The 27338-nt window shown below is 40.6% G+C and overlaps 1 protein-coding gene across 3 annotated transcripts in view; it reads right to left on the bottom strand.

The window, feature by feature from the left end:
• Positions 1–27338, bottom strand: part of ube3c (ubiquitin protein ligase E3C) — a 67570-nt gene that overhangs the window by 14718 nt on the left and 25514 nt on the right. For all 3 annotated transcript variants that reach the window (XR_004223102.1, XR_001924701.2, NM_001079050.1), the window contains 8 exon segments: positions 19394–19480; positions 16995–17152; positions 15461–15693; positions 11829–11933; positions 11253–11340; positions 7053–7150; positions 6319–6451; positions 5980–6227 (listed from right to left, as the gene is read on the bottom strand). Coding sequence is in view for 1 of the 3 variants with exons in the window: in NM_001079050.1 (NP_001072518.1) it covers positions 5980–6227; positions 6319–6451; positions 7053–7150; positions 11253–11340; positions 11829–11933; positions 15461–15693; positions 16995–17152; positions 19394–19480 (1150 nt within the window). In the remaining 2 variants the exon portion in view is untranslated.

The raw sequence follows: 27338 nt of genomic DNA, 5'->3' as shown, positions 1-27338 counted from the left end.
ATTTAAAAAAAAAGTGCAGGAGGGCAGTGAGAATGGCTTTTTAAATGGACTAAATAAAGTTTATGGATGAACTTGCCGTCCTCCACCATCACCTCATGATGTGGTCCCAGTACGCCTAAATGGAGCTTGCAGTATTTCTGTTTTTGTGGCCAGAGTGAATATTTTGTATCATTGGGCAGAGAATCTTTTTTCACCCCCCCTATTATGATTGTGCTATTCTGTTTTCTTCCAGTTCTAGTGTGGATGGTACCAGATTATCATTACCGATCTCCCTATTGATCCTCCCTCTAACAGCACTGAAGTACCTGAATGTCTTCTTCTGTTTGGCCATACCCCATAGGAATATACTGGTCATTTAATTTTATGATATAAAAATGCTATTACTTTTTCAGAGTATGGCTTTAACCCTGCTTATTGTGATTGAGCACAACAGACAACTGCCAAACGGTTGTATGCAAAACTTTGCTGTAAGCCTTGAACATGAGATCCAACTCCTGCTGCAGTCATTCAATGCTAACTGGAACATCCAGGCATCAAGAGAATTTCACTCAATGGCTGTTCCCTTCATTTGTAATCAATTGTAAGAAAAACCAACTGATCCATCTGAGACTGAAGTGTGAAAAAGTCAGCTATTATTGGAAGACCACCCTGTTATTCTGCTGCAGCGTCACCTGGCTCATTTACCTTTTCTCCTTTCAATCCGCGGCCCTATAGCACAATGGCATGAAATGCGTAGAAATAATGGTTTCAAAGCAAAGCGTGGCCGGCTATATGACTGCAGCGTTTATCCAAGGTGTGTATCTTCAATGTCCTGTTTGTGCAGTTGGCTCTAATAGCAAACTAGAGGTGTAAATAATTACTTTTCAGCAGGAATCCAATGGAAGGTCACTGTTTGCCCGAACAAAACTCCATTGTTATTCAGCGTTAACATCAAAGCTACCCGATGTGGAACTATAAATTCCTTTTATGACTCATGGTATGGAAATGTAGAATATATCCTCTTTTCGCTTCCCCCCTCCACCTCTTGTACGGCAGGTTTAAACCTTTAAGACGTCCACTATTGAAACGTGTATAAATGATGGTGCTCAGAAACCATGACCACATCAGCTAAATGGATTATAAATTAAATTTCCATAATGTATGCAACTGAAATCAAGGTGGACATAAATCAAGGTATTTTCTAAACACGGGTTAATTGCGCAACTCCGCAAACTGTCTATTTTTTATGCAAAATAATCCACTCAGTGTTTGTCACGTTGGTCCTTGCATCATATGCCCCTTCCCTACTATCAATTACCAGGTCGAGAGAAAAAAAAAACCCCCAGCACTAGGTATATTGAAGAAAGGCGCGGGTTATTTTTCACGTGTCTGTCTCCGACGAGTGTTTATAGGCAGAAATTGTGCCAAAATGATTTGAAATGAAATGAATTAATTATGGTAGAAGCCTTTTAATATAAGTGAGTGAGCTCCAAATGTGATTAATGCAAATTGTGTTGCTATCAGGAGAATAAATGGGAAACAACATTGAGGGCCGCTGCTGTTTGCTGCCAAATAACTTTAGTAATTTACTGCATTAAGAATCAATAAAAAAAATAATGCTTTTCAAATGCAGCGCTATTAATCTCTTTCCGGCACCAAAGAGAACGTTTATATTTTAATCTAAAAACTATACAATGAGAGGCCGGCGGATTTAAAGAGGCCAGACTAGGGGGCGAAGGCCGGGCTCCTCCCTATATAATGATCCATTATGTGCAGGGCTAAAAGTGGGCTGGACCCAGTTATGATCAGTTCAGCATATATATATAACAATACTAATCTAGGCCTTTAACATCTGTGGGAACTCCCTATCTTGAGTATCAGAAAGTATGGAGCACCAAAGATGAGCTGTATATGTAAAAGTCACTTGTATTCAATCATATCAAAACTACAGGTGCATACAAAATAATGGACCATATGCTTTATGCGTTTCATGGCGTCCCGCTACTTCTTCAGAAGCAAACTACAGCCCGCACACCCAAAGCCTGTATATGTAGTCCATAATTCCACCCGATAAAACATGCACCGATAATATCGTACAAAACGAGGTTCGGTGCATGTATGGCGGCTCGATGAGGCAACCATAGTAACATAGTAAGTTGGGTTGAAAAAAGACGTACGTCCATCACGTTCAACCATAATGCCTATATATAACCTGCCTAACTACTAGTTGATCCAGAGGAAGGCAAAAAACCCCATCTGAAGCCTCTCTAATTTGCTGCAGAGGGGAACCACATCGCAAAAGGCTGCGGATATCGGTCGGCTCGTCGATTGGCCAAAAGATTTTGAACAAAATCTACGTTCAGAGCTGAATCGGCAGAGGGAGGTAGAATTCCTATTATTTCTACCTTAATATCTGACGATTCAGCCCTGAACATGCTGAAAAAACATCTTAAGTGAAGTAATGCACTTGGGTTGACACAATCTCAACCCTTTCTGGGATTTGGAACACAAATATCCAACACTAGATAAGTTCAGATCTATCACTGGCAACCACCCTGTCATTTGCAGCTCTAATACTAATAAAACTATATCCTCTTCCTATAAAACGATCCAACAACTGCTGTTGAAAAGCTTCCCAAGTTGAGCAAATCCATCTTATATACGAAGGGATTGTCCAACAGGGATGCCTCTCTAACAGCCGGCTGTATGGGCACTATGAGAGTGCAACCATGTATTACAGGTTATAGATTTGCTATAAAGATCCATGTGTATATACTCAGCTAACACATTTATTTGGGAACATGCATGAAACCTCCATGATACAGTAGACACACGGACCTATCCTATAACCTGTTGTGCCCGTCTAATCTTTGCTGGACACGGACCTATCTGCCATTGGCCCGCACAAAATTCTAAAACCTTCTATTACGGACAGCCTTGTGCTACCATGGTGCTATTTTATCTGCCCCTAACAAAGTGCCTTTGAGGCTTGCTGTTGCCCCCCAAACCTTAGAAATCATATCCACTCTCTGGCCAACCCAACTGCCAAATGGCTGCATCTGTAGACAAGTTGTATACAATGAGGAAAGGCCATATTGGCCATTAAAGACACTGGCCTGCTCTTCTGGCAGCCAGATTACGGGGGACCACAAAGACAGATGCCACCATAACACGCTGCTTTGCTTTTGCCCAAACCGAGGGCTCGGATGGAAATAAAACTGCTGATGTGGCCTTAACCAACAGGCAAGCAGCTTTTGATTGAACTCCCTCGCTCAGGATAACAGCTCGTTCCCATGAGCAGATTTAAAACGGGGCTATTAAATCACACAAAGCAAAGGTTGAAGAAGAATAAATGTATTTAACTTAACAGAAAGACGGCCTCTTCAAGGGATCAAGTTATTACTGAACGCCATACTTTAACTGTTTATTTATTCCCTGTCCAAAAACCTGATTTAAAGGCAATAAAATGCAATCACTACACAGCCCAAAAGCAGGAATCATCGGCTAATGGAACTTTTAACTGAAAAGTGCCCATTGACATGAGGTAATTCTCCTAATGCAGACTCGCGGCGGGGACCTGCTTCTACTTTATCACAGTAAACAATCATGAACATATGCATTAAGGAAAATTTAAATACATTATGACCCCATAAATATCCCTATCAATCAATACGCTATTTAGTGTTAAAAGTCCACACGGAAATCATTTCAGTGGTGGAACAGTCCGACCATTTGTTACGGAACTGATGAGTTTAATCGCGCTGGATGTGATATACTCGGCCACAGAACAGTGAATTTTAATAGTTCTGATACTTTCGCGACAAGGTGGGGTTTAATGTGCTTAAAGGGACGTGCAGCAGCGGGAATTATCCAGAATTCCATTGGCTTGTATTTATAACCGAATCCCATCACATATTCAATGAGTTACTGCCTAATAACTGATCTCTGTTTAACAGGCACATCATGAAATGGTCATGGTTGGATGCAAAAGGCCATTTAAAGGGAAAGTAACATTTATTTCAGGTTAATAATGATGAAGAATTTTCTATAAGTTTACTATATGTTTATGTGACAATCCAGGATATGCCCCATAATTGTCCTGTTACAACCAGATAAACCCCAATCTGCCTGAAGGCCCATGCCGTTTTAGGTAAGATCTGTTCTTTTTTGGGTTCCCCCAACTAAATCAAGACTTAAGAGGTATGCATTTGCACCAGGTGTAGTAACCCATAGCTACCAATCAACATTTTCATAGTTAAATTATTCATGATGATTGGTTGCTATGGGTTACTAGCCCTGGTGCAAATTCTGCTTTGAGTTTAAGCCTAGGTTAAGCATTATTAGCTGGCCACACTGTGCCATGGGAGACAGTTGCTGAACATCTGATTGGCCCAGCACCGGGCTGACCAAACCAAGCAAAGATCTGTCCGTGTAGAGACCTTTTCTGTGTATCTTACAAAGCACATTTCTGTAGAAGTCAAGATTCTGAGTACAAATGTTTCTTTTGTTCCTATCCATAATATTCTATGGCAAAATAAAGATGTTCATTTTGTACTTGGGATTATAATGAAGGCGTAAATTATAATTCCTTCAGATGCGATTCCACCTAATATACCCGCAGTTCCAAGCGATAACCATTAGCGCCGCACTATATCAAAGCTGACTAGATCTGGCTGAGCAGAAATTCATATTTCTGAACTCATTTTAATTATCTTTTGGTTCTACTGTTTGAATCTATTTCCCATAGATATTTGGCACAACGATGCCTTAACTCATATATAATGCCCAGGAGCCCACTTATGGATTAAATGTAGATTCTAAAATCAAATCAATTCAAACACAATTCTTTCGACTATTAAATCTTGCTAAACTATTTATCATTGCGACTGCATTAAAATTATGATCTCATCTGCAGCAGAATTAGATGTTTCTGCCTATGTTCTTTTGGGGACTTTTATAAGTCCAATTGCCTATAAAAGGAACTAATAAAGAACTCGGGCTCAAACCATTGTATAAAAATCAAGCAATTTCTCTCATTCTATATCGATTAAAGGGAAGAGTTTATAGGGCTTCGAAAGTCTGCCAGACACGATAAGAAATGGTCCAATTGTAAGGTTAGTCTTGTTAAGCCCTATATAGTGCTGGGGATCAGGCCTGGACTGGCAATCTGTGGATTTTGACAAATGCCAGAGGGGCTACTGCTATAGGATGATAATAGTGTGATTACTAAAGGTGTGCTGGTTTGGTGAGGTTGCCAAATGAGAAGACCTTTGTCTGATTTGGCCACTCATGGGGCCAAAGATAAAATTACACAGTGGACCTGCAGCCCTACCTGATTTTTAAACCTGGCTAATGTTTGGACATATATCAGTCGTGCAGGGTGTCAGGATACTCCCATACGCTGGTCAATAATCCGCTCGATCAAATCCGCAGCTCTTATTGGCCAATGTATGATAGCCAAACCAAGCGGATCTTTAATAATTTGGCCCTAGGGCAAATTACGACAACAGGTATAGAAGCCGTTGGACTGAGGGCCACATCAATGAGCCAAGGTGGTCCCCGATCTGATGAGAAAATCAACACCTGGCTGATTTTTGGGAAGATATCGATCAGGGAGGCTTAAATCTGCCTGTGTATGGCCACCTTTACTCATACTAAGCAAGACTTCTTGTTTATTGCTGCACTGAGGGGGGTGGGCTGATCTGCCCTAAACAGAGCTTAGTCTGAAATGACTAAACCTTTACAGAGGCAAGGAAGAATGTGAATGCCCTAGGACAGCTGAAGTTCGCACAGGGCTGTGGGCTCTTTGGACCCCTCAACAGCTGTCTCATAATTAATGTACAATAACAATTATTCTATTTCTAGTATATGAAATTAAATGTGGTGCGGTTCATTTATGAGTTGATTACAGGGGCAACTGCACCTGCAAGGCGATTATTATTAGCGCTGTGTAGTTCTATAAAATAAACCACATTTGAATTTATACTGTACTATCCTTACCTTCCCCAGCATTCTCCCCAGGAAGTAGTAGTGTCTCGCAAAGGAGTCACCGACAAGCATCTGAGCAGCGGGATTGGGGTACAGAAGCCCTTCGTTGGTGGTCTTGAAAAAGCCTTGGTTAGGGTTAAACCCAGATTTAAGCAGCTCATTCAAGAACTCCCGAAATATTCCTCCTCCGTCAATCCCAGCCTCATCCAGGCCATGAGTGTTCAGTAAATGAACGCGGATGCGCTTTTTGAGATCAGGCTCTAAAAAGGAACAGAAGATCTTAGGAGATATACAAGTACATACGTACATATGTAGCAGTGTGCTGGAAACACCAGTGAATGTAATGCTGACCATTCTCAGGAGACAGCTTGTCATAAGCATCTTCATAGATGTAATTTCTTCTGATGGTGACATTGATTCCATCTATAAACGGGCCATCCCCCTGGACTTCCTGTTTGTCAGCGTAGATGAGTCTTTGGAAGATCTAGAAAACAGATTGAAACAGTCCTTCTAAATACACAAGGCAGACTGGGGGAGCAAGAGTGCATATTAAAAGGGTGGTTCACCTTTAAGCTAACTTTTAGTATGTTATAGAAAGGTCAATTCTAAGCAACTTTTCGATTTGCCTTCTTCTTCCAACTCTTTGCAGTTTTTAAATGGGGGTTGCTGACCCCAGCAGCCAAAAAAATTATTGTGAAGCTACAATTTTATTGTTATTGTTACTTTTTGCAACTTTCTTTTCTATTTAGGCCTCTCCAATTCATATAGCAGTCTCTCATCCAAACCACCTTGCTATGGTAACTTGGACCCTAGCAACCATATAGCTGCCAAAACTCCATACTAGTGAGCTCCTGAACTGGAAATAAAATAACTAAAAAACTACAAATAATAAAAAATGAAGAAGTTGCAAATTGTCTCAGAATATCCTTCTCTACATCATAATAAAAGTTAACTCAAAGCTGAACAACCCCTTAATACTCATTCAGGCAGCCCTTCTTCCCCCGTCAAGCTGTGATTTGCACCTTGGATTGGATAAAAAAAATTCTGATAGACCATAGCATTAGTCCGTACCGGCTGCCACTTACCTTTACTCTTTCTTCGAAGGGAACCACAAAGGGGAGTTCTGTCAATATTGCCAACTGCCTCTCTTCAGACACAGACAACGGGGCAGGCTCCAGGCCAACTACAATAAAGAAAAGACATCAGTTAATACAGTTCCACTTCTAAGGCGGGCGACTAATCCCCTAGTTTAGCCAAACTTGGTTGGTTTTGAGGGACACCAGCATAGAGAGACCTCAAAGATACACTGCATTTTTCACAGAGTCAAACAAATGCAGAGGAAAAGTGGTTCCAAGCAATCCTGGTTCGGCGGCATCATCTGCCATTGACGGTGCACTTTGCACTCAAATGAACACCTAGTAGCTGCTGACAGATAAAGGAATTTCGACTTTCATCATGGTTTTTCTACCAAGGTCAAAACACTCTATCACCCACCCGTGCTTAATTCTAGGATTATCCCACGGATCCCCAACCTTTCTTACTTGTGAGCCACAGTCAAATGCAAAAAGACTTGGAGAGCAACACAAGCACCATAAAAGTTCATGGAGGTGCCAAATAAGGGCTGCGATTGGCTATTAGGCAGACTCTATGCACCCTATCAGCTTACAGGGGCTTTATTTGGTAGGAAATCTTGTTTTTATTCAACCAAAACTTGCCCCCAAGTCAGGAATTCAAAAATAACTCCCTGGTTTGGGGGCACTGAGAGCAACATCCAAGGGGTTGGTGAGCAGCATGTTGCCCCTGGTTGGGAATCACTGGATTATCCAGAACATGAGCATGTACCTCCGATCCCCATCCTAAGGCTGAGACCCCCATTCACCTTCAGCCACACTTTGGGAATATCTTGCTTAATAACTATGTACCAATTTACAGATGTAATACCATTCAGAGTTATTAATGGGAGCTTGCCAAACCCATCAGATAAATATACGTTTGCGGTGACATCTAATTAGTTCTAAAACTTGCATTAAAAATATGTAAGTATCCTGAATTTAATGTCCTCGGTCCCAGTTTATAATTCTTATCCATGAGATTTTACATCCAAGAGGAAGAATGGAGCCCTGCAGATATATTGGGGTGATAGAAATAACCTGTGAGGAGAGGCACCTCCATGGGAGGCTGACACTGCAGTCTCAGGCGCCATATGCGGACGTATGCATCCCAATGGCTCCAAATAAAGCAAAATAGCAGAAGGCAGCAGTCTGCTTGTCTCAAGGTGACAGGACATAGCGAGTCTCTGCTGACAACTGCACCATCAGCCTCTACATCCCTGTGCCAATCACTATGCCGGCTCCCGTGGGAATACACATAAAGGGGATCGATCTTAAAGAGGCTGTTAAACTTTGAGTTAACATTAAGTATGATGTAGAGAGTAGTATTCTGAGACAATGTCCAATTGGTCTTCATTTTTTATTATCTGTAGTTTCTTAATTATTTCAATTTCTGTTCAGCATCTCTCCAATTTGGAGTTTCAGCAGCTATCCGGTTGCTAGGGTCCACATTACCTTAGCAACCAGAGAGTGGTTTGAAGGAGAATCTGGTATACGAATAGGAGATGACTTGAATAGAAAAACAAGTTATAAAAAGTAACAATAACAATGAAATTGTAGCCTCACAGAGGAAAAGTTTTTTTTGGCTGCCGGGGTCAGTGACCCACGTTTGAAACCTGCAAAGAGTTAGAAGAAGAAAGCAAATAATGTAAAAACTATAAAAAAAAATAAACAATGAAGACCAATTGAAAAGATGCTTAGAACTGTCCATTTTACAACATCTGAAAAGTTAACCTAAAAGTAAACCACCCCTTTTAAGTTAGACTATAGCAAAAGGCATATCCATTAAAAGTGAGGGATTCTCCCCATTCTCCTGATGAGAGAATAATGGGTGTTGTTTTGAATATACCCCGGGGCAGCGAAGTCTGCAGCAATGGGGCATACCAGCTGGGGTAAAAAATCCGCAGTTGTAATCTCTGGGCACAACAAGTGATTTTCCCTATCCATTTATTTCTAAATATAATTGCTGCCTGCCCCCTTCTATTCTCTGCGCCGCTGGTTCTGACTTTTGAAAGAATGTAGAGAAGAAAAGCGCAGGGCTGACAACAGCAGCGCAGAAAGGGCCGGGCACATACTGGAAGGGAAATGCCTGCCTTACATTTTCTTCAATTACAGCTTTATTTATAGGCAATCTTATCTTGTAGACACTTTCCATTACGATGTCAATGTAAGCAGCCTTAATGTAAGGGTTAAAAGCCGGTTAATCGAAAACTGCGTGTACAGCAAAGGTAAAACGCTATTCAAGTACTAAAGCTCAATTATTCTGCCCAATTAGTCACGTTTATCTACGTTTCACTATCAGGATTTCAGTTTGTGGGGAGAATTATGGGCCGAGGATGTCAATACGCGCAGCATTTAGAGCCAGAGCGATGCTATTTCGGGTGAATGAGGGATCCCAAACAAATAAAGGCAGATGCGATGCTTTCCTCCTAATTGGCTCTATCCATCCCAGCTAATCACCGAGGTGGCTGCTGGCTTGCAGAGAAATGATGAGCTTTTGGTTTATTTTAACTACTGACACATATGGAGCTGTTAACAGAAAGTTCTTAAATATTCATTAAAAGTAATGTGGTTTGTACGGCCAATGAATTTAGAAAATGCGGTGTGTGTATTGCAGTGTTAATGCTTCTATTAAAGCTTGGCTAAGGGAAAATATATCTACATAAATATATACATATACATTGTAGCTCCTACCTAAGTCCCCTTTAGTTGTGCAGAGCTCATTGGGTGCAATGAACATTGTGGCTCTGCAGATCTGTGTATATATATACTGTATATATATGTATTATATATACATACATAGGAGCACACAGCTCATGGGGAATCCTATAAAGGAACATTGCTGTCTATTTGTATTCAGTAGGGATGATATTGCATTAAAGTCTAGGGCAGTGGTTCTCAACCTTCGTAAAGCCGCAACCCTTTAATACAGTTCCGCATGTTGTGGTGACCCCCAACCATAGAATTATTCCCAAGACCATTGCAAATATGTGTTTTCCGATGGTCTAAGGCAACCCCTGTGAAAGGGTCGACCCACAGGTTGAGAACCGCTGGTCTAGGGGGAACAGCCTGACAATAAGGCACAAAAAGTGATTATCCATTTATTTCTAAAACAACTCCCATTAACTCTATAGAAACTTGAGAGCTTTCAGATGGCAATTTTTTACATTCGAGTTGAAGGGTTTCTAAAGGGACTCTGTCGTGATTTTTATGGTACTTTATGGTACTTTTTATTTCTAAATGACACTGTTTACATAGCAAATAATTCACTCTACCACTTGAAATTTTATTCTTGAACCAACAAATGTATTTTTAGCTGTAATACTGGTGTGTAGGCGCCATCTCAGTGCATTGTGCCTGAGTCTGAGCTTTCAGAAGGAGCCAGCGCTACACATTAGAACTGCTTTCAGCTAACCTATTGTTTCTCCTACCCCCATGTAACTGGAGGAGTCCCAAGCCGGACTTGGATTTCTTACTATTGAGTGCTATTCTGATACCTACTGGGAGCTGCTATCTTGCTCCCTTCCCATTGTTCTGCTGATCGGCTGCTGGGAGGGGGGGGTATATTACTCCTATTTGCAGCTCAGCAGTAAAGTGTGACTGCAGTTTATCAGAACACAGGTCACATGGCTGTGGCACCCTGGGAAATGAAATATATGGGAAAAACAAAAGATTACAATGCAGGATTCTGCTGGAGAAGCTCTATTAAACATGTTTTCCCATGACAGTATTCCTTTAAGTTTGCACAGATGCGGTGCCATGGACACTCCTAACAAAATCCAAGATGGGGAGCTCCTGTGACAACTTACAATGGATCATTACTTCTATAGAAATGCTAAACCTTTAAGCTGGTGCAGTAACCAGGTATATAACATTTGGCATTTCTAGCAATATTATTTTTTAGGGTTTAGTTCTTCTTTAAAACTAAAATGAAGTTCTCATTTGTTCACTGCTCACACCAAACCTCAAACACTTCATGCTAACTAGCATGTTATGGTATAACACTGGTATGGTTTCAATCATAGAATAGCTGCCAATCAGAATATTTCCTGTGCATAATGCATTCAAGCAATCACTATACAGTAACATTAATCCTTTCTTCCCATACAATAGCGCATATAAAGGAATTATTTGCCAAACAAGTAAAATACACTGTGCAACTGAAGCAAATCTTACCATCTAATGTAGACTGTAACGGCCCTATTCTGCCCATTCTCCTTACTCTCCACACGTGTCTGGCTGACGGAACATAAAGTTGGGTAACCTAGAACAAAAAGACCGTCTTGTAATGTGTTCTGCCTAGGGGTGCATCATAGAACAGCTGTCATAATTCTGGAAACAACACGCTTAAGGGGAACTGCACCCAAATAATGAAGAAAAAGACACATAATGAACAAAAATGTAATTTTAAGCCACTTTCCAGTATACATTAATTAATAATTTTAGTCACTTTTAAAGTAATTTCTAAATGCAACTGCTACTGTGTACAACGTAGCAAAAGCCAGCTTTCTTTCGGCCCCAAGACTGCAGTCCTCACAATACCTTGCTGGTATGTTAATCACACAACATGCAAGATGTTGTGATAATTAAAACCTTGGCTTGAGAAAATGGCTTCTGCTACATTGCCTGCCACTGCACTGCTGGTTCTGGCTCAACAAACACTGCTTCCAAAAGTGTGAACATTTACAAATATCTGTACAATCACTGAAAATACATGTTTATTGCACTAAGGTGTTTGAGCTGAAGACCTACCTTATCAGCTTTAATATTCTCTTGTTCGGACAACCAGTGATTGAAAGGACAGAAGTTTCTCCTTGCGTCCCGTGACTTCAGCATTTTGACCAGATTGGTGATCACCTATAAAAAAAGGTGATAAATGAGGGTCGGCAGGAAGAGAAATATGCTACAATATTAAATTCTACTCCTTCCCCAAACTTGTATCTACACCATCTCCATAAGTTCTGTACGCAACCCTGCGAGTGTAGATAACCCCTAACTAACCCTTACTAACTAATAACATGGCAACCTACACCCAAAAGGTGGGATGCTTTACTGGCAATACAGGCCTATGAAGAAAGGATTTCCAGACATAAAATCTTCTTTTTCCTGTTCAGCCCTACTGGTCAATTTAGGACAAGATAATTTCCAAATCTCTCCTACAAAATGGGGTGGGACAATGAAAACCAAGGAATTTTCCTGTTGACTATATCTATGAAATATAAAAATGAAAGCAGAAATCGTCCATCTTCATCCTCTAATGATGGTAGCCTACTTTACCTTTCAGATTATATCCCTGGTATGCTTCATTTCTGAATCATTACAGTCTATCTAGAAATATAGAATTTACAAGCTGATTAATCTACCTTATGCCTACCAAACAGGATACAGGTAATCTAACCCAACCATCACAGTACAGTACATTTTGAGAGCCATAACTACATCCGTTTGTGCCATTTTTCTTCTTTAGTACTGAGATGTGGTAGGTGTAATGAAGGAAAGACAATCTCGTTGGTTATTATGGAAGGATGACACCAAGTAAAGCAGGTATAAAGTTCTCAAAACTACTTTGTCATGATGGAAGATTGACCACACAACAAGGCCACCATATGCAAGACACTTTTTGTTGAAGATATGGCAAAAGATCACTGTGGAAAACGTAGGGAACTTAATTCCTGAAGACTGTAAGAACTCTAAAGAATTATCAGAACTCTCATTATCAGAATTGCTTCACTACAAGAAGAGCCCACTGTTATTGAAAGAACTCAGGTAACATCCCAGCCAACATTTGACCAATGAAAGCTTGCAGCCCTTGCACCAGTTACTGATTGTAAGAACTCTAAAGAAGGTCTATGGATCTAGACTGAGGTCCCATCATAGTATCTGGTCTTGGACTGGAGGTTGGATTCTCAGAATTGCTTCACTATGAGAAGTAGAGCCCACTGGTATTGAAAGAACTCAGGTTCCTCCCAGCCAATGTTGGACTAATGGAAGCCTGCAGGCCTTGCACGAGTCAAGGTAGAGTAGAGAGGAGAGATGGATACAACAACCTTTCACCCTGAGCAGGAAAAACCAAAACCTGAAGAAGAGGGTAAAGACGTGAGCTCGAAAGTAAATGCAGGAAGGAGAGATTTTCCTGTGAGTTCGTGGAGGAGGAACTGAACCAACTGAAGTCATCTTGCACTGGCTTCTCAAATAATACCGTGCAATTAGATGCGGTACAAACACTGCATCCATTCCCTGGATATCTGGAAGGTACAACATTGCTTGCCTCCGCTGAGGCATTCTCTATAGACATCAATAGACCACTAGGTCAATATCTATGACTACAGAATCAGCAGAGGCAGATTCCACCCCGATATATAAATCCAAATAAACAAAGCAGGGATGGTCAGGGAACACTGTAAATGACCGTATGCCCTTACACCCATCTATGGAAGAATAAATGCAGGGAATCTACTTGATAATGTGACCTTTTTACACGTGACAAAGTTGTTTTGCAACAGTATTATTTCTTTGCCGTGACAAATCTCTGTGCGAGTGAATTAAGAATCCTGCACCCTGCTCCCCTTCTTTTCTCCCTTAAGTAGATGCATTAACAAAGTGATTTGCTACTTTATAAGAATTTTAAATGAAACCCGAGTGAACAGGCAGCCGGAAAGCTCAGCTTATTAGACCACATTAGTGCTGCATTTGCCACTATCAAAACATTATCATTTAGTCTCCCTTCTGCTAATGTTCGTGAAGCCTGGGCTCGTAAGTGAAATGTGTTGTAAAATCAGACAGAATGGGTTGGATAGAGGCTATTGTAGACTTGTAGAATGAATAAGCATTGCTTAATTAGCCCATCAGGTTAAGTGCAGGCATTAATGGGTCCTTCCCAAAGTCTAGCATGACATCTTTCTCCAAACATGGCCAAGAAGAAAGTTCCATTAGCAATATTAATACAAGCTTAGTTGATCATTTTCATTCAATTAACTTCTTTCAATTAAATAGATAGCTTGACAAAAGCAGTGATAAAAGACCCGAAGGGACAGCTGATGACTCGAACTGAACATTACCGAGCGAGAGGTCGCTGGTATTAAACGGACTGTAAATCTAGCATTCAATTTGGAAAATGCATTTCTCCTGCACCTACTTCTTTAATGAGCGATTTTAGCTGACTGGATCTGTTTGCTTGGGGTGGGGGGGACTTAGCAAGTCAAGTGGTTCCCTTCCTGCAACGGATAGGACCTTGGTTCCCTTTGTTATTTCCCAGCTGCCAATGCTGACATTGGGAAAACGAGAAAGAGATTTATTTTTCCTATGTTGTCACCGGCAACTGATTTTGTTTTCTTGCCGGACCATTAATCACGTCATTGAGCAGACCAGGATGTGCTGCTAATTAGGCCTGACGTCAAGCGTGAGGAATGAGCAGACCCCATCAAATAAGGCAAAAAGCACCGCTTGATAGCCTGCCCAGAGGACAAAAAAAAGGGTATACATCGTAACCTTACCCCCACCCCTCGAATCCTATGCAATAGTTGAGGAACATTAGAAAGTTGCAACCATAGTACCATTTTATCATCATCATGATCTCAGCTTTATAAACAGGCTTTGATATCATAGTCATCATTCCCATCAGCCCCGGCCTCTATGGAGCTCACAATCTAACGTTCCTATCACATTTACACACACTAAGGACAATGTAATTAGAAGCCAGGTGACCTGCCTGTATGTATTTGGGAAAGGACCCAAAGGAAACCCACGTAGACACAGGAAGAACAGGATGTACCAAGTACTGGTATATTATTGCAGAGAAAAAGGAACTCATTTTTAAAAATTAGAATTATTAATACGTGTCTATGGAACATGGCCTTCCTGTAAGTCGTAACCTTCTGGATAACAGATCCCGAATCTGTACTAGCTCACAAAGCACTGCTGTCTGGCATAGCACCGGCTCTTTTTGGTTTGCAAAAGCTGAAGGTTGGATACCCTTTATGTATATAATGGAAATATACAGGTACGGGATCTGTTATCCAGAATGCTTCGAACCTGGGGTTTTCCAGATTTGGGGTCTTTCCATAATTTAGATCTCCATACCTTAAGTCTACTAAAAATAATGAAAACATTAATTAAACCCCAAAAAAATAAAAAATTTGAATTATTTGCTTATAATGGAGTCTATGGATGATGGCCTTTCCGTAACTTGGAACTTTCTGGATAACAGGTTTCCAGATAACTGATCCCCTACCTGTATAACAATAATTAAGATTCCTATAGGTAAATACACCTTTTTACACCCAAATGGCCCCTTATGATTCAGTGGCACCCTCTTTATCATTCCCTACCCTAAAACAGTCCCTGTAAGCAGGTATAAAACACTATGATGGATATCAATGGGTTACTTTAAAAAGCTGGATCCATCGCTTCTGCTCAGCCTGTATCTGTTTCTGCATTTCAGCGTTTGTGGTTACTCCGATGCTTCTGAACGCCGCCATGTACTCTTCTCGTACCTCAGGCTTCGTTTCGGGATAAGCTAACTTGATGATTCCCAAGCAGGCATCTCGTAGGCATCGGGATAATACTATTAACTGATCTAATGTGAAAGGCATCATCGATGATGGTCTCTGGCCTGCAACTGGGCAAAAGAGGAAAGGTAAATGTTGGCTTCTAATTACTAATGATAAAAACTACTAAAAAGAGTAAAGCGCTACATTTTAGTTAAAGAAGGTAAAAGACTCATCTATCATCTGTAGAATCTCCTACAACCTGGTTACCCCCAAAATTGTTTAAGTTAATATTGCAGTGTAGAAGAGCACTGGCAATGCATCAATGTCGCGGGCAAAGGGAACTTGTTTTGAAATACTCTGCTCTAGATAAATCAGTTATGAATTTAGCTACAGCTACCAACTAATGACTTAAACAAATTAAACCCTACAAATGAATATGGCTAAAATTATATACTGAACTTAATGCACCTGTCTACAGGTTCAGCATTTCTACAGCAGCAATGATCCAGACCTTCAAAGTTGAATTGTGTTAGGAGTGTCAGTGGCACTGCACATGCTCAGTGGAGCTCTGGGCAGCTGTTGAGAAGCTTAGCTTAGGGGCTGAGTTTGCCTAGTAATATAAATTGATGCTACAGGGTTAGTTGCACTGGCTTCAGAGCTGCCATGTAGTAATTACCTGTATTAATTAGTAATTAGCCTTATCCTGTGACATTCATATTAAATATATTTTTTATTTTAAGTCTGTCCCAGAGCTTGGATGTGCAGTGAATCAGCAGAAGATGGGGGATCTACTGGGGGTATCTATGGAGGAATACATCTTCCCTGCTAAAAGGCTATGGTTGCCTTGGGCTAGTACCAAAGCCCAAAATATAATGTACAACATGTCTGCCCTACTTCTTTAGTTAAGCTTTAGTTCTGCTTTAACCTCAACCCCCACTGGGCAATTCTAACAGAACTGTGTTCTTGGAAGAAGAGCAGGGAATAACATTGCAGAGAGATCCCAATATACCAATAATGATGTTACTTGTTGTTTGTTTAGCGTGCAACTAGGTGCACAGAGTACGTTTACCTACAATAAGGGGTATATTCATCAAAATGTGAGTTTAGCTGACACTACCCACATTCTATTCATTCCTATGGGATTTTAGAAGTGTATTTATCAATGGGTGAAGTCTAAGTTTCACCCATTGATAAATACGCTTCTAAAAATCCCATAGGAATGAATAGAATGTGGGTGAGTTTTTATGTATTAAGCTCCAAATTCACATTTTGATAAATCTGCCCCTAAGAAGCCAGTTCCTCTGATGGAGACAAAACATCACTAGCAGAGTTTCATCTATAGCTATTGAGTGTCACTCCTCACAGCCACTCATAAACATACTCTGTTGTAAGTACATTGTTTAAACAAGCATTTTAATTGGTTGCTTACCTTCTCTGGGATCTCCGAAGAATTCGTTATCATGTACTGAAATAAGGGAATGGCTAAATAAAGAGCTGAAGAGATAAAACAGGGGGATAATCCGGTTGGAATCTTCCAGTGACATTGGGGAACCTCTTGATATAACCTGGAGAAGCGGCACCCTAGACCTGTTCCAGAAATAAAAAAACCTCCATCAAATTAGCACTCAATTAAAGGGGAAGTTCACTTTTAGGGTGAAGACACACTGAGCTACTAGTAGCAGCTACTTTTTCAAGGCTACTAGACTCCAGAAAATCCCCTGCCATAGACAATACTGAGAATTGCCTCTGCTAAAACACACGTAGAGACAGTTATTGGTAAATGATCAGCATTGTCTTTTTTTAGTAGCCACAAGAAGTAGCTGCTACTAGTTGCTCAGTGTGTCTTCACTCTAAAGTTTTAGTATGTTATGGTATGTCCTATTCTTTTAATTACTATTCAAGCCCTCGCCTATTGATCTTACAGTCTCTCATTCAAACCACCGCCTGGTTGCTGGGTTCAATCTGTATGTTCAGTGTATAAACCCATATATTGTACAGAGCTGCGGAATATGTTGGCACTTTATAAATACACGTAAATAAATAATATTGCAATGCATGTGTTGGCCAAGAAATACAATCAGCTTTAAATCAAAACTCAACAATACTGGAAAGTCTTAAATTGTATTCCCTAGTAAAGATGGCAGTACACGGGCCAATAAAAGCTGCCGAGAAGCAGATCAATGTGGCCTTTCTGTCCAATATCTCACAGAAAAATAGATATCACTGGGGCACGTTTAAAAATGTGAAGTTTACAAATCAACTTGCATATGCAGTCCTTGCCCCGACAGCATGCATTCCTATCGTTACAGTGTATGGCCAGCTTAACAACACTAAAATGCTAGCCCAAGCACACAATCCAATAACTAAAGGTAGCCAATAAAGTTACCAATTTGGTCTCTCCGGATTGAGTTGTTAGCTTTTTGTACATGTATGGAGCGTTCTGCCGAGCTTGTCCAGATATCAGTCAGTCAGTGTTAGGACCTCATTGGCTTGTTGATATATGTATGTATATTTTTATTTATATTTATGTACAGAGCACTGTTCAGCAGAACAATACGTTAAAGGAAATGTAACACTACATTTTTTTAAGTAAAAAAGCTATTCTACCCTGCACCAATAACTGCCCTATCCTACAAACCACTTAGTATTTTAAATGCTTTAATAGAAAATACCTGCTAAAACTTGGCTTCCTGTCAATTGAACTACGGCAATAAGGCGAAGGAAGGAGCTGCATCCACTATGCGACGATCAATTGATCAAGCCTAGCCTGACTCCTTACAGAAAGAAGGCTAGGCTCGATCAATTGATCGTTGCATAGTGGATGCAGCTTCTTCCTTCACCATAGTTCAATTGACAGGAAGCCAAGTTTTAGCAGGTATTTTCTATTAAAGCATTTAAAATACTAAGTGGTTTGCAGGATAGGGCAGTTATTGGTGCAGGGTAAAATAGCTTTTTTACTTAAAACATTTTAGTGTTACTTTTCCTTTAATATAGCAAACAGGGGGCAATACAATAATGAATACAAAGTACAGTTATATTACAGATTAAGTTCATAGTGTCAAAGAGACAAGAGGAATATGTCCCTGTCTTACAATCTAAGTGTAGATGCGGTCCTAAAGGTGGCCACACACGGCGATTTTCGATCTTTCATGCGACCATCGGTCGCACAAAAGATCGTTCAAATCCGCCACTAACGTTCATGGCTGAAACGAGGTTTCGTACAATATTATCGGTGCGTGTATGGCCAGCTTTACCCTGCAGCCTGCATTTACCATTGATTCAGCCTTAGGCAAGCCATCACATCAGCCCGATACTGCCCACCTCAAGGAGGACATATATTGGGAAAGATTCACTCATTGGTCAACGTCGCCAAACGAGCAGATCTCTAAGTGTATGATCAGCTTAAGCCCATGTACAATGTTATGTTGCCGCTAGTGTGGGCAAAGGCTATCTGTTAACCTTAATCCTTTCTGACTCCATACTCAATAACGGCACAATGTGTTACCTTGTATTAATAGCAGTAACTTAGTCTCATCCAAGCTGCTAAAAATGCTTTAAACTCCTACCTACTGTATCAGTACAACGATAATCAGAAAAGGTTGTTTTGTTCCCTACAAAAACAGTATCCTTACCCCTGCAATGGATCAAACAAGGTTAGATAGCCATTAAGAGCATTAAACTCCTGACAATGCCAAACCTTACACTTTTATACAAAACAAATTATATAAATATTTAATCATTTTCAACCCCAAGTGATATAAAATGCTTTTTTTAACCACATAGGATGTAGTTATAATTTTATATGTAATAAAAAGGTGCTATACATACCCTGTAATCATTTTTGTTGTCATTGAAGAAATTAAATACCACAGATGTCTTAAAAATCTGGCATTGAAAGCTAGACTGTACAGCAACCTAGAAGAAAGTAGAAATCAAGTCTTAGTAATAAGCATGTAAGGGACCACCGCTCTCACATTTATAGCTTACATTTTACATGGCACAACATCAGAATACATGGTAAATTGATTGCTTTTCACTGTTTAGACTGTGTGCTAGGATTTTTATAGACAGATATATATTAATGTGGCCTGGCACTCTAGTCATTCTTTTGGCAATTACAGGAAAACCTAAGCCCCTGCAAGAAGCCCACACTGAAAAAGGCAAATATTGCCCTGCTCAGACATTCACACAGGTTTTGTGGGTCATAGGAAGGTTCAGGCTCAATTCTCCATTCCGCCCTCCCTGCCCAGCTTCAGCAGCCTCTATTAATAAGAGCGCGCCTGCCCCAGAGATGGGGCGGATTGGGCGCAGGTCTATAAATATAGTTGCTTTGTTGGGTCAGGTGCAGGTTGACTTTCTTCTTGACCCGCACGTCACTACTTACCCTTGTGCTGCCCTAAATAACAAAAAAAACATACAAACTCCTTCCAGACAGATAGGTTTGCAGGGGAACCTAAGTCTCCCCAAACCAACATCAATGAATTTCCCTAATGAATGAGGGAATGTCTGCCATGTGTTCTAGGGTATTATACATGGAATTGGCACTGTATTTATTCTGCCATGTGTTCTGGGGTATTATACATGGAATTGGCACTGTATTTATCCTGCCATGTGTTCTGGGGTATAGTACATTGAATTGGCACTGTATTTATCCTGCCATGTGTTCTGGGGTATTATACATGGAATTGGCACTGTATTTATCCTGCTGTGTGTTCTGGGGTATTATACATGGAATTGGCACTGTATTTATCCTGCTGTGTGTTCTGGGGTATTATACATGGAATTGGCACTGTATTTATCCTGCTGTGTGTTCTGGGGTATTATACATGGAATTGGCACTGTATTTATCCTGCCTTATGCTGTGGGGTATTATACATGGAATTGGCACTGTATTTATCCTGCTGTGTGTTCTGGGGTATTATACATGGAATTGGCACTGTATTTATCCTGCCATGTATTCTGGGGTATAATACATGGAATTGGCACTGTATTTATCCTGCCTTATGCTCTGGGGTATTATACATGGCATTGGCACTGTATTTATCCTGCCATGTGTTCTGGGGTATTATACATGGAATTGGCACTGTATTTATCCTGCTGTGGGTTCTGGGGTATTATACATGGAATTGGCACTGTATTTATCCTGCCTTATGCTCTGGGGTATTATACATGGAATTGGCACTGTATTTATCCTGCTGTGTGTTCTGGGGTATTATACATGGAATTGGCACTGTATTTATCCTGCCATGTGTTCTGGGGTATGCTATGAGTTGTGGGTGCACTCATTGGAAACACCAACTGCTGCATTTCTGAACATCTATAGCTGCTCACATGGGACACCAGTTGACTTGACATTCAAATCAATGACCAGTGGCTATGAAAGCTCTATGTCCACCCAGGTGTCAAACCCCAGTAAAACATTACTTGAGCCTTATTAAGGGAGCAAGGGTGGCTAGCATATGAACAGCCTTAGTGCCCAATGATTCACAGCACGTTGTACAGAGATGGACATGTTTAACAACTATGAACAAAGGCGACGGAGCCCATGTTTGCTAAAGGCTTACGGTGCCTATTTTTGTTTGGCAACCCACAGTGAAGGAGAAGTATAAAGCATACACAAAGAACAAGAGGCTATTTTCACACTGCGTTCAATTACAGACCAGCATTTCAGAGGAAAAAAAAACCCCAAAGAGTAGAATTTTAACAAGCAGCTATTAAATGTGGGAGAAAGTAACTCTGTGCTGCAATTCCCAGAAACAGGTTAAAATCCAAATGTTCAGAGTTACTAGTGTTTAAATAAGCCCACACATTCATTATAATATTGGCATTATCATATGTCTAGAGGTTTAATACCCATTTACATATTTATTACTAGGAAGAAATCATTGGGATAAACATGGTTTACCTGGATGAACAGCCAAGGGAACACATGGCTGGCTTCTGTTTGCTCAAGGATTATAGAGCCTTGTAAAATAAAGTGTGAAATTCCACCATTGCAAGGATTAAATGACCCATTAGGCTGCGTGTAGAAGAAACTGCACTAAAACTTAATTTGTTGTACTTAAGTTTTATTTATCCCCCGCCATAAACAAGGACCGGTCACCCACAGAGATCATTTGCACTAATGAACAGCATACAATGGCCGGGCTCGCACCACTGGATAACTGTAGCCAAAAGATGGCAGTCAGTGTTCCCTAGCTCTGAGAGAGACAAGCCTTTGTATTCTCCCCAGGGGTCACTGCAAACATATCCCTCTCGCATCAGCAGGATAGCATTTCACCAGTAAAAATTAAAATACAATGGTCTCATTTTGGGCAATGAAAGGCAATGAAAGGGCAATTACAAGGACTGAATCCTAAATATGTTTGGGCCTCTGCACATCACAGGGGAAGCCAGGGATGCACTGTTGACTTGGGAAAATTCCAAGGAGGAATGGAAGGCCTTCACATAATATAGTCTGAGCTATGTTCAACATTGCACCCTGGTGTCACTTTTCCCAGACTGTCTCGCATCTTATCTATTAGATTAGCAGGGAATAAAAGGACACTATCTAATATGTGTGAAATGGTCTGACGCAGCAATTAGTGTGGAACATCTGCTGGGCAGGACCTGCAGCCTGCCATATGGAAGTGTAATATTCACATGTAGGGCCTTACATATTGTGCCAGCCTGAAATGTCCCATACGGGTTTTGTTCTTGATAGATGACAATCACACAGGTTGGGCCATGCTCACATCAATTCCCACAGGCCACTGTCTGGGACTCTTAATTACTGCTAATTTAGGGTAATGTATGTGATTTTTTTTAAGGCAAAAAGATGAAAAAAATATCCCTCTATAGACTATCATGGTAAATGTGTTGACCCCTGTGTTAGCAGTTGTGACAGACATGCAAAACAGACATTAGCCTTGTAAAGCTGCCCATACACTAAGATATACTTGGTTGGCAAGGTCAACAAACGAGTAGCAATTTCGTCAATATGCCTACCTTGATTTGGGCAATATCAGGCAGGCCATTGGGGAAGGGCCGCATAAAAAAGCTGATGATGTCCTCACCCCGAGGGGATTTCTAAACCTGCCTGATTAATATCTGGCTGATATTCGGTAAGATATCGGTTGGGCAGGCCTGTTGGAGGGCCCCATACGTGCGCCAATAAGCTACTGGTCTGGAAGGACGAATCAGCAGCTTTTATTAGCCCATGTATGGCCACCTAAACAATAAAGCAGAAGCCAGCTGATCAACAGATGTGTGAAGAAGCATGCAAGGCTGTACACTGTACCAGGAACAGAACAAAACTGCTTTCTAGTGATGCACAGCTCGACAAATCATCAACCATTTCCAACCATGTCCCACCCTCTCCCTGCCCAGCACAATATGCCACAATTATTTATATACCCATCCTCTCCCAACCCCAAATCCAACCTGGCCTGTTGTGCTGCAATTATTTATATACCCATCCTCTCCCAACCCCAAATCCAACCTGGCCTGTTGTGCTGCAATTATTTATATACCCATCCTCTCCCAACCCCAAATCCAACCTGGCCTGTTGTGCTTATTTATATAATAGTACCCAACCTGCCCACCTCTGACTGGAAGGGGGCAGATCGGAGCCCTATTTCTAAGTTTCAATCCCCTTTAACAGAGAAACAAATGGCTTTATTTAACATTCTGAATTAAACCCTTTCTATTTTAACAACATCGTCCCTTTAATTATTGGGAACGTTACAAGTATGCCGAAGAGATATACAGTGGTGTGAAAAACTATTTGCCCCCTTCCTGATTTCTTATTCTTTTTCATGTTTGTCACACAAAATGTTTCTGATCATCAAACACATTTAACTATTAGTCAAAGATAACACAAGTAAACACAAAATGCAGTTTTTAAATGAGGGTTTTTATTATTTAGGGAGAAAAAAAATCCAAACCTACATGGCCCTGTGTGAAAAAGTAATTGCCCCCTGAACCTAATAACTGGTTGGGCCACCCTTAGCAGCAATAACTGCAATCAAGCGTTTGCGATAACTTGCAACGAGTCTTTTACAGCGCTCTGGAGGAATTTTGGCCCACTCATCTTTGCAGAATTGTTGTAATTCAGCTTTATTTGAGGGTTTTCTAGCATGAACCGCCTTTTTAAGGTCATGCCACAACATCTCAATAGGATTCAGGTCAGGACTTTGACTAGGCCACTCCAAAGTCTTCATTTTGTTTTTCTTCAGCCATTCAGAGGTGGATTTGCTGGTGTGTTTTGGGTCATTGTCCTGCTGCAGCACCCAAGATCGCTTCAGCTTGAGTTGACGAACAGATGGCCGGACATTCTCCTTCAGGATTTTTTGGTAGACAGTAGAATTCATGGTTCCATGTATCACAGCAAGCCTTCCAGGACCTGAAGCAGCAAAACAACCCCAGACCATCACACTACCGCCACCATATTTTACTGTTGGTATGATGTTCTTTTTCTGAAATGCTGTGTTACTTTTACGCCAGATGTAACGGGACACGCACCTTCCAAAAAGTTCAACTTTTGTCTCGTCGGTCCACAAGGTATTTTCCCAAAAGTCTTGGCAATCATTGAGATGTTTTTTAGCAAAATTGAGACGAGCCATAATGTTCTTTTTGCTTAAAAGTGGTTTGTGCCTTGGAAATCTGCCATGCAGGCCGTTTTTGCCCAGTCTCTTTCTTATGATGGAGTTGTGAACACTGACCTTAATTGAGGCAAGTGAGGCCTGCAGTTCTTTAGATGTTGTCCTGGGGTCTTTTGTGGCCTCTCGGATGAGTTGTCTCTGCGCTCTTGGGGTCATTTTGGTCGGCCGGCCACTCCTGGGAAGGTTCACCACTGTTCCATGTTTTTGCCATTTGTGGATAATGGCTCTCACTGTGGTTCGCTGGAGTCCCAAAGCTTTAGAAATGGCTTTATAACCTTTACCAGACTGATAGATCTCAATTACTTTTGTTCTCATTTGTTCCTGAATTTCTTTGGATCTTGGCATGATGTCTAGCTTTTGAGGTGCTTTTGGTCTACTTCTCTGTGTCAGGTAGCTCCTATTTAAGTGATTTCTTGATTGAAACAGGTGTGGCAGTAATCAGGCCTGGGGGTGACTACAGAAATTGAACTCAGGTGTGATAAACCACAGTTAAGTTATTTTTTAACAAGGGGGGCAATCACTTTTTCACACAGGGCCATGTAGATTTTGAGGTTTTTTTCTCCCTTAATAACGTAAACCTTCATTTAAAAACTGCATTTTGTGTTCAATTATGTTATCTTTGACTAATAGTTAATGGTTTTTGATGATCAGAAACATTTAAGTGTGACAAACATGCAAAAGAATAAGAAATCAGGAAGGGGGCAAATAGTTTTTCACACCACTGTATCTTCTTCGAGAAGCAGAAGGAATGCTGGAAGCTTTTCCTAGACTCCCATTACTAATACTTGTCTCCCAATAAAGCCGCAGATTAATAGAACGGCTAAGTACAGTTAGACTTGTAATGCACTTTAAAGATCTGTGGGATCAATACGGCCAATCTGACATGCCCAGGGGAGCCACAAACAAATAGTGCTTGTTTGCAGCAATGCACAACCAAGGTTATTTTAACAGCAAAATGAAATCAAACACTAAATCTTGATACTGGCGGGCTAAATGCTGGTAGTCTATTCTAGTATTCTTCTAGCCACACTAGCCCAGGAAATACAATTATGGACACCTATGATCTTTAAATGACCTGCAAACATGGGGTTTTTATTCTTTCCTTCACTCACTATAAAAATCAATAGTGCCTAAGTAGAAATAGATGGGATGGGAGCAATAACTTCCATTTTTTTTAACTAAAGGGCTGAAAGTAGTAAATTCCAGGCAAATAACCTTGAAACATTCTCCTGTCGAAAACAATAATATTGATTATGTACGATCCAGAAAGGTAACGAGGATGACTAAATTCCCAAAGGCATTACTTAACAAGACAGGAATGTATTATTACATTGCTTGCCACTGTCATTTCCATCAGATATTTTAGGGCTTATTTACTAAAAGTGGGGCGTGGTGCAAAGCACAAAAAAAAAGCATTATCTTCTGCTCAATTTGCATGCTGTCCCTCAGTTAGCACTAGATGAATACAGTGCTGCCTGTTTTTTGGGCTGTTTTCATAAGGGGGGCACATAGGCATTGGTCTGCACCATTATTATTACATATTTCTAAACAGCCAATGTACTGCACAGCTCTGTGTATCCATCTAAGGGTGTATCTATCAGCCGTACAGATTACATACAAATATTGACCGCTACAGGAGCTAAGGAGGACCCTGCTCAATAGAGTTTATAATCTAGCTAAATAACATACTTAAGTGAAAATCAATTATCAGCCCTTACAGAAACACCCCCTTGAAATTAAATAGAGTCGTAACCATTATATTTACAGATTAAAATAGTACCTGCCTGGCTTCATTTCCACTGCTATGATGTTATTTTTTTCCATTGCTTTGTACTCCCACCTTGTTGTATTCTCTAATGAAAACGCCCAAAAAATGCCAAAATCTATACAGGAATATTTAGCAACTTAATTATATGAGCCTGGCTGTCAATAGCCATCTAAAGGAGACTGATAGCTGTACCATAGACTCACTGTGCCATTATTGCTGAACATGTTAAATGATAAGAAGAATATTTTAGGGAAGCCTGGCCTCAGTTAAGCAGGCCATAAAAGATAGAATGATGAAAAGGTACGTGTATGCTGCCTGGATAATCTCAACACATATCTATGTACCATGCATACTGGTTGGCCAGGTTTGAAAAATGTATTTGCAAATGCACTATACAGTGGGCAACATGTTGGCAGATAAGGCAGCAAAGAGGGGGCACAGGTCCTCCTCATTCCCTGCTGTTTTAGCTGTCAGACAAATGAAAGGAACAGCAGAAAGTTGGCTGTGCATGTATCCACAGTATCAATCCATATGGCCATATTGGTATGACAATGATAACCAGCCAACTCTTGTGGAGTGGTGCATGGACTTTCTATTATTGATGCTACTCTAACCTACCCCACCCTAAGAAATTACATCCTGTCCGTCCCCCCCACTGATACATTAGAGATGGGCCGAGCATAGAAGAAATCTGGCCTGTGACCTGCTCCTTCATGTAGGTTGTTGGCCCAAACCTGTCCGACCTCTTCCTTATGAACTAGAGGAGACCTTTCCAGAAGAGTAGAGAGTAAAGGCTGTTGTATGAGCAAAGAGAATACTAACCTTATTAATAAACATTTTTGTAAACATTATTAGCTATTTGCATGCACTTATGTGCTTTTTTCCGGACCCCATTATACAGAAAGCTCCAAATTTCGAGAAGGCCATCTCCCATAGGCTCCACTTTAATCAAACAATTCATATTTTTAATAAAACAGTGGTTTTTGTTTGATCCCAACTTAGATATAATTAATCCTTGTTGATGGCAAAACAATCCTATTGGTATTAAAATTATATTTTTTAGTAGACTTTAGTAGGCGAAGACACACTGATTAGTCGCTGCGACTTCTAATTAACTCAGTCGCGGTGAGTAATCGCGGCGACTTTCCATCCATAGACTACAACTGCGTTGCTGCGACAAATCGATTCTGTATTTGAGAGCAGTAAATCCAGCCCTCATCTTTGGGTCCCATTACAAGCTTTCATGCAATAGTGTCAGAATTAGTTTACAGGTTACATACAGCCAACCACTAATGATATTATAGGTCAGTGATAAGAATAATACACACTGATTATCAGTCTGATGTTTGGCAGCAGACTGTGT

The sequence above is a fragment of the Xenopus tropicalis genome, chromosome 6 (assembly GCF_000004195.4).
Source record: "Xenopus tropicalis strain Nigerian chromosome 6, UCB_Xtro_10.0, whole genome shotgun sequence".
In the NCBI taxonomy this organism is placed as follows: domain Eukaryota; kingdom Metazoa; phylum Chordata; class Amphibia; order Anura; family Pipidae; genus Xenopus; species Xenopus tropicalis.
The sequence above is the reverse complement of the archived record's forward strand: the minus strand, read 5'-3'. Positions and strand labels throughout refer to the sequence as shown.